General features: G+C 44.4%; 1 protein-coding gene across 1 annotated transcript; it reads left to right on the forward strand.

The window, feature by feature from the left end:
* The first annotated feature begins 236 nt into the window (after positions 1–236).
* On the forward strand, positions 237–7,505 carry INS (insulin). The gene is made up of 3 exons (XM_084855904.1): positions 237–293; positions 1,385–1,588; positions 7,283–7,505. Exons 2-3 carry the CDS (start codon positions 1,402–1,404, stop codon positions 7,411–7,413), a joined length of 318 nt encoding a protein of 105 aa, XP_084712030.1. The 5' UTR covers positions 237–293; positions 1,385–1,401; the 3' UTR covers positions 7,414–7,505.
* The last annotated feature ends 515 nt before the right edge of the window (positions 7,506–8,020 follow it).

An 8,020-nucleotide genomic window follows, 5' to 3' on the forward strand; every position in this document is an offset into this window, starting at 1 on the left:
AAAGGTTCACAGCAACTCCAGGCTGGGATTCTCTGAAGCATGCACAGATTACTGGTGTAATGAGATGGAAACTGCAAACTGTTGCTTCTATTTTCCCACATCTTAAAGAGTTTGTGCTCTGCTAGCAAAAAATTTGGCCAGGACAATGCTGAAAAGGCAGACTCTAACTAAACTGTCTGTCACTGGGACCACTCAAGGGGTTATAAATATGGAAAGGAGAAAAGGCGGAAATCACTTGTTGGCTTTCATCTCTGAGCAACCTTCAAACTTTCCTGCACTATCCTCTTGGTTAGGTAAGTCTATTTTCTCCACCATCTCTTACTTTCTGTGGCGCGAAACACTGAGTGTTGGGTTTCAACTTGGGTCAAAGCTCTGCTGAGGTGTTATGCTCATAGGGTTGTCTTAGGTAAGTCCTCCAGTCTGGCTTCAGAAATTATACAGAAGCACCACAAGATGGATGCGTTATCCACTGGCTATGCTTCCCTTGTAACTTCCCAGATTACTGTCAGCATATCCTGATCCTGGACAAATGAAAGACTTCAAGGGAATCTCTACCTTGAACGTTGCTGTAGCACTTATGAGTAACTTTTAGAGACAGACAGATTTTTCATAATATATGGACAGCTATTGCCTGCCAACGAACATAGTTTGTTGGTGCATATGTACAGGGGAGCTTTCCTGCCATTTGTTTTAGGAAGGGAAAGAGAAAACGCTATGTAGTCGCTGAATATTTTCTGCCTTAGTAGCCAATGGGTGATCTTAGAACAGCAGTGCTCTGCTTAGGAGCAAGCTAGGTATGCATGTGAAGCATACGTCATCCATACATACTAGTGAGGGACTCATCAATGCTTGCTACTTATTTTACCAACAGAGTGGGACTTTCGTCCCCTCTTGTAGTTATTTACAGATGACATGTGCTTCAGGCTGCAACCCCAATCACTCTTACTTGGAAGTAAGCGCCGTTCAACACATCAAAGCAAACATGCACAGAATTACACTGTTGTCTGTTGCAATAACAAAGAAAAACTGTTTTATAGGTGGCATGGCAGCTAATAATGTGTTTTCAGCCATGTGTGCATATAGCAGTGGGCCACGCTAAGCCCAGCTCCCTACCACACATATGTGAGTTTGTCAAGCCCCCATGTTACATGTTTAAGTGTGCATGTAAAATGTTTCAAGTGTACTTCTTTTTAAAACCAACATGTCAAGTGGGCTTAGTGTGCTAAACAAGATCAGAGTCCTGAAGCCAAAACTTTTTGTAAAGGAGAGGAGGATGAAGAAAGGATGTCTCAACCTTAAAATATTTTTAAGATGGTAATCTAGTAGCAGTTGCCTTTTTCTCCTCTCTAACCCCATTTTCCCACCCACACCCTCTCTTTCCAAGGTCTCGCCTATATCACCATGACTCTCTGGATCAGATCTCTGCCTCTCCTCATCCTGCTTGCTGTTTCAGCTCCTACTGCTACCTATGCTATTCCCAATCAGCATTTATGCGGCTCTCATCTAGTGGAGGCACTCTATCTCATATGCGGAGAACGGGGCTTCTACTATTCTCCCAAAACAAGGCGGAACATTGAACAGCCCCTAGGTAATTTTTCTGACTTCCTAAACAGCACTGGCCACAGAGTTTTATCCTGTGATTTCTGTTCTAAGCTCCTAACTTTGAAAGTGGAGAATCTTCTTTTAGAAACACTACTACTACCCAACATTTAACTCAATAATGTGGATAATAATGGCATGAGGTTCCAACATGATGGTGAGTCCACCAGCACTTAACAAATAATTTAAGGAGAGCAAGGGGTAAAAAGCTTCTTCTCAAATTAGTCATTTGATCTGATGAAATTAGCATTTTATTTCTTTGCCTACTTCCTTTACCTGTTCTTCTCTGGCTGGTTAGTGATTATTCACTTTTTAAAAGGTAGTTTTAAATGGATAAACATCTAAGAGGCCTATACCTATTTGCAACAAAGACCAAAAGTGGCACTTCCATTAGTCAGTGAGGCAGCTACCTCAGGTGGCAGATCTGAGTCACTGCGAATTTGGCAGCAAAACTGTCAGTTATTTCTATTTCTTTCTATTCCATTATTATATTTTAATCCACCCAATAACAGATGTTCTCTGAATGGATTATGAAAACTACAATAAAATACAATATAAACCATGCAAGCTAAAATAATAAAATAAAATATAAAACCATGCAAGCTAAAATAACAAAATACACTATAAAACTATGCAAGCTAAAATAATGAAATACAAAACAACAAACAAGCACAGGAATACATTTAAAAAATATAAGACAGCCATAAAATCTCAAAAAAACTAAACTCTAAAATGCCTGGGAGAAAAGAAAATGCTTTGCCTGCCACTGAAAAGATAACAATGTAAGTGCCAGGTAAGTCTTCTTGAGGATGGCATTCCATAAACAGGGTGCCACAACTGAGAAGGCCCTCTCTTGTAGCCACCTGCCTAACTTCCTTCAGTGGGGGCACCCAGAGGAAGGCCTCTTAAGATGACCTAAGGGTCCATGTAGGTACATACAGGAGATGTTCCTTTAGATACTCTGCTCCCAAGCCATTTAGGCCTTTAAAGATCAGTGCCAACACTTTGAATTGGGCTTGGGAATGGACAGGAAGCCAGTGCAGCTGACAAAGCATTAGCATCACATGATCACATTGGCCAGCTCCTGGCAGCTCTGTTTTGAACTAACTTGAAGTTTCTAAGCTGTCTTCAAAGGTAGCCCCACATACAACACATTGCAGTAATCCAAACGAGACATCACCAGAGGGTGGATAACAGTTGCCAGGCTATCTCTCTCCAGATAGGGTTGCAGCTGGTATATCACCCTCAGCTAATAAAAGGTGCTCCTGGCCACCAAGACCACCTGGGCCTCAAGTGACAATGAAGGGTCCAGGAGCATCCCCAAGCGGTGTGCCTGATCTTTCAGGGGCACTGCAACCCCCTCTAGCAGATGCACCACTTGCTGAAAGTACCTTGGTCTTGTCTGGATTGAGCTTCCATTTGTTGGCCCCCATTCAGTCCATTACCCTGTTCATGCATTGATTCAGGACATCCACTGTCTCAGATGGATTAGATGAAAAGGAGAAGTAAAGCTGGATGTCAGCTGCATACTGATGACACCTAAGCCCACATCCCTGCATTACCTCCCCCAGTGGTTTCATGTGGATGCTAAATAGCATGGGGAATAAAAATTGAGCCCTGCAGAATCCTGTGACATAATTGCCACAGAACAGAGCAATAATCCTCCACACCACCTTCTGGAAATGGCCATCCAAGTAGGAACAGAATCACTATAAAACTCCCAATCCAGACAGCCGATCCCTGGTCAATGGTATTGAAAGCTGCTGAGAGGTCCAAGAGTACCAACAGGGTCACACTTCCCTGTCTCTGTCTTGGCAAAGGTCATCCCACAGGGGGAACAAGGCAGTTTCTCTCCCAAAACTAGGCCTAATGCCAGACTGAAATGGATCGAGAAAATCAACTTCATCCAAGAATGCCTGGAGTTGATCAGCAGCCATCTTGCCCAAGAAGGGACAACCAGTCTTTAGTTCTCCTCCATTTCTGGGTCAAGGTTAGGTTTCTTCAGGCTGTCTGATTACTGCCTCTTTCAAATAGGCTGGTACTACTCCCTCTCTCAAGGAGGAATTTATGACCTCCTAGACCCATCCAGCCATCCCCTCTGAGATTGCTGTTTTCCCACCACTATCAGGGAAGCAGCAATGCTGGCAGCAACAGGATAGCTGAGTGGGGCAGGAACTCAAAACCTCAGCCACTCCCCAGCCACTACAATCAGGATCACTGGTTCCATGCCTCCATTACCTGGGGGAAATAGCAATCCTGGGTGGAATGGGATCACTGAGGGGTGAGAAGCGAAAGCCTCTTCCTTTGCTCTAGTGACCCCAACCACATCCCAGTGGTGCAAATTGACCAGCAAGGCTGCAGGGGAAAGTAGGTGGGGCTCCCCAGGGCTCAGTGGGCAACACTGAGTGTGGCAAAGGGCCACAGGTTGCCAACCTCTGATTGGAGACATCTCGTGAAGCAACTATACTATAACTACCGTTGCCATACTGTCACCTGCTATCTGCTGAGTGTATTAGTGGGCCTAAATGTTCAGCGTTCCTGGCCTCCGAGATTTACTGTATTGCACAATCCCTTCCTGGACAATCCTTAGAATCTGTGGTGATTATTTTACTTGAGAGTTCTAACATCCCAATTACAGAGCAAGTTGCTAAATCTTTAAATGTAGCTATCTGGATCAGGTCGTCTATGATTGTTCCATGTTTCTGCTCTTAAGTTTCTATGTACTTTATTTTTCAATATGCATTTTATATTATTTTATTCTGTATGACTGTGGTAGGTAGACTATAAATAATAAACAACTACTATAAGGGAAAATGTGGGGGAAGTGTCCTGCCCAATTGATCACCTATCTACCCTCACTTGCCAGTGGACATGTGTCATATCTGGCAGGTTGTTTTCTCACAATTTCATTTTCTTACATAATTACTCTTTTCTATGTGTGAATAGGTCTTTGCTTGCTTGGTTGCCTCCAAGTTGCCACCCTCTATTCATCCTCATTACGTTAAACTTTTCCTAGTTATTGACTCAGGGCCAGATTAAATATTGCAGCACCCACATAGAGCCTGACCAGAATTTCTTCCATCTAGCGGTGACCCATGCTGCACATGCAACATCTGAAAGCCCCTTTCCACACAGTGTCAGCAGACCAATGATGCACATCCCTGCCAATGAGATGCTGAGCATGGCCAAGCCAACACATGTGGCAAAGGGCTTTCAAATGTTATTCCAGCTGCATGGAGCTTTTCCCTGAGGAAAAGCTTATTGCGAGCCTCCACATGGGGCCAATAAACTTTAAATCAATCTTTCAGTTTTTATTAGTGTAAAATATATTCTTGTATTATGTATTGTTGTATTATATAATGTGGCTTTCTAACCTTATTAACTGAAGAAGTAAGGCTGACACTATTGAAGCAAAGAGAGACACAGCAGCAGTTGAGCAAAGGAGAAAGATTTGCTATAGCACACATTGCTGTACTTTTGGGTGCTCTTTTGAGGGCCCTATCTGCCCAGATGTTGAAAGACAGTCAGATGGGAAGTACATCACATTACGTCTTTCCTCACTGACCCAGTTTGCACAATCAAACAACCGATGGTTAATAACCTATGGTTAATAAACCATGGGTTGTTTGTGAGCACACGAGTGAGCGTACTGGCTCCCGCCACTGGTCCACTTCCGCTTTTTGAAACTGCCCAGGAAAGCCCCATTCCTGGATTGTTGTTCTGACCTGCGAACCTGGCACTCTGAGTTGTTTAGGGTGAAATCACCCCATTTTAACCCATTTGGTGTAGCCACACCAGTTCTGGGTTGTTTAACCCAAGAACTGATAATATGTGCAAATTAGGTCACTGTCTCTGCTATTTAGCTGTTATACAAGTGCTTGTTGGCAATTATGGAAGGGAGGTAAGCTATTTAATTTGGTGTGTCCAGTTTGCATATGAATAGATGATGATAACGTCTTTCTTCCAACTCCTCCACTAGCAGGTTACACTTGTTTATAGTCCATTTCAATCCAAAGACTCAGAATGCGCAACAAGAATACAAAATAGCCCATTCAATCTCAATTAACTGGCTCAAAGCAGAATAACCTAGAGCCACAATCCTGGATAGCCAGCACAGAGATGAGGTAAAACTGTACATAAAGTGTTCTGGATGTTTTTACTGCACTTGATCACCTGGCAAAATGGGCAAGCCTCTTTTCCATTTCAAGCCAGCTTGTCTGTTCACTTGGGCAATTGGTAAAAATTATCAAAATACCTCTTATAGATCATAGAATAGTAGGGTTGGAAGGGGCCTACAAGACCATCGAGTCCAACCCCCTGCTCAATGCAGGAATCCAAGTCAGAGCATCGCTGAGAGATGGCTGTCCAGCCTCTTCATGAATGCCTCCCGTGTGGGAGAGCCCACCACCTCCCCAGGTAATGGGTTCCATTGTCGTATTGCTCTGACAGTCAGGACGTTTCTCCTGATGTTCAGCCAGAATGTGGCTTCCTGTAACTTGAGCCCATTATTCCGTGTCCTGCACTCTGGGATGATCGAGAAGACTGCACAAGTTCCCCCACTCTGCAGTAAAGCTGCCTGGAAATGCACCTAATGCCCTTAGCCCCCTACTGGCTTATTTATTTATTCTGTTATATCCTCACTTTCCTCCAAGGACCCCAAAGCCACATATATAATCCTCCTCCTCTCCATTTTATCCTCACAAAAACCCTGTGAGGGAGGTGAGGTTGAGAGTCACCCAGTGAGCTTCATGGCTGAGTGGCGACTAGAACCTCGGTCTCCCCAGTCCTAGTCCAACACTCTAACCACTGCACCGCACTGGCTTAACATACCACTCTCTCCCCAAAACTAGCTCAAAGTGGGAAAAATACCACAGAGCACTTCCTGAAGATGCTGAATCAGGGCGGGCCCTGCCGTTCAGCAGAGTGAGGCAACCACCTCAGGCAGCAGATGCTGTGGGGTGCAGGGGAACAGCGAGATATTGGAGAAGCAGTGAGGTACTGAAGGCATTGGAGCTGTGCCACACAGCTTGCCCTATAGCCCCTTAAGCTTGCCTGCTGCCCTCAGATGCTGTGAGGATCCTGTCCTGCCACCAGTGTGACAGCCAGCCCAGTTGGCCTCTGTCCATGGAACTGGGCGTGTGTGTGTGTCATTTTGTTCTTTACCTCAGGCAGTAAAACATCATGGGCTCAAGGCTGGCGTCCAGGGTAGGCATTGTTGGGCATCTGCCAAGGGCCCACACCACAGCACAGGACCACTGAAAAGAGCCCCCTGGACTTGCTCCTTCTCTTCAACTTTCCAGTTGCTTGTTCACCTATGGTGAAAAGGAGGAGGAGCAAATCATAGAATCATAGAATAGTACGGTTGAAAGGGGTCTATAAGACCACTGAGTCCAACCCCTGCCTCTTTGCCACTGCCTACTTGCTCGCTGTCTCTCTGCCTGTCAAGCAAGAAAGCGGTAGCAGAGATGAGAAAGAAGATGAGGAGCAATAGCAGCTGGTGACAATGGTGATGTGAAGGTTGGCTCACCCACTGAGGGTGTCTTGCTCAAGGGCCCTCGGAAACCTGGAGCTGGCACTGCCTGAGCCAACCCTGTAGTGAAGCAAGATACCAACTCCAAACTGTACTACTATGTTGAGTACATATCAAGCATGTGTTAATTTTGGTATTCTCTCCATCTGGCAGTGAATGGGCCTTTACAGAATGAGGTGGAAACACTGCCATTCCAACCCCAGGACTTTCAGAAGAGAGGAATTGTGCAGCAATGTTGTGAAAACACCTGCTCCCTCTATGAGCTAGAGAACTACTGCAACTAGAAGAGGAAAAATGGCCTGTGCAGGGGTGGAGAGAAAAGCACTTTGCTATTGCACCTTCACAGTAACTGAATAAAAATCCTGTGAATCTACTTAATCAGCTTCTGCAGTGATTATATATAGATATAGAAAGATATTCCTTCTGGAAATTATTCACCTTTATGATCATATTATCTATCTTTCTTTTTATATGTATAAATAATTTAGAATCCCCTGGATCTGAAACTTTAGGAGAATGCAATGTAGGGACAGCTGTGTTATATATGGAGTTCCCCTGCCTACAAGAGCCTCTCCACTCATTTCAGTGAAGGGACCTGTTCTGCCTGCTTAAAGGCATGCTTGTGAGAATTAGGTCCTTTCATTCAAATGAGTGGGGAAACCTCAACACAACCACATGGATCTCAGAATGTTTAGAGATGAAAAGCAGAACACCAGCTCTCAGGAAGGAGAAGAGAGAGGGAAGGAAGAAGTATTTCTGGGAACTTGGTGTTTTGCAAGGATATAAATAGATGAGATATCTGCAGAGTGGGTGCAGAAACCATACACCATGATTTCATATTATTTTAAAAGTCCTTTTTAAACATGGGGGGAGGACAAAATCCTGTGACAT

This window comes from Heloderma suspectum, chromosome 1 (assembly GCF_057233095.1).
Source record: "Heloderma suspectum isolate Gila_16-S chromosome 1, 16-S_ref, whole genome shotgun sequence".
In the NCBI taxonomy this organism is placed as follows: Eukaryota; Metazoa; Chordata; class Lepidosauria; order Squamata; family Helodermatidae; genus Heloderma; species Heloderma suspectum.

Bases quoted from the DNA above. Each gene is read 5' to 3' on its own strand.
- INS (XM_084855904.1), top strand. From the start codon at position 1,402: ATGACTCTCTGGATCAGATCTCTGCCTCTCCTCATCCTGCTTGCTGTT. The intron at 1,589-7,282 runs GTAATTTTTCTG...TCCATCTGGCAG, and splicing joins GAACATTGAACAGCCCCTAG to TGAATGGGCCTTTACAGAAT.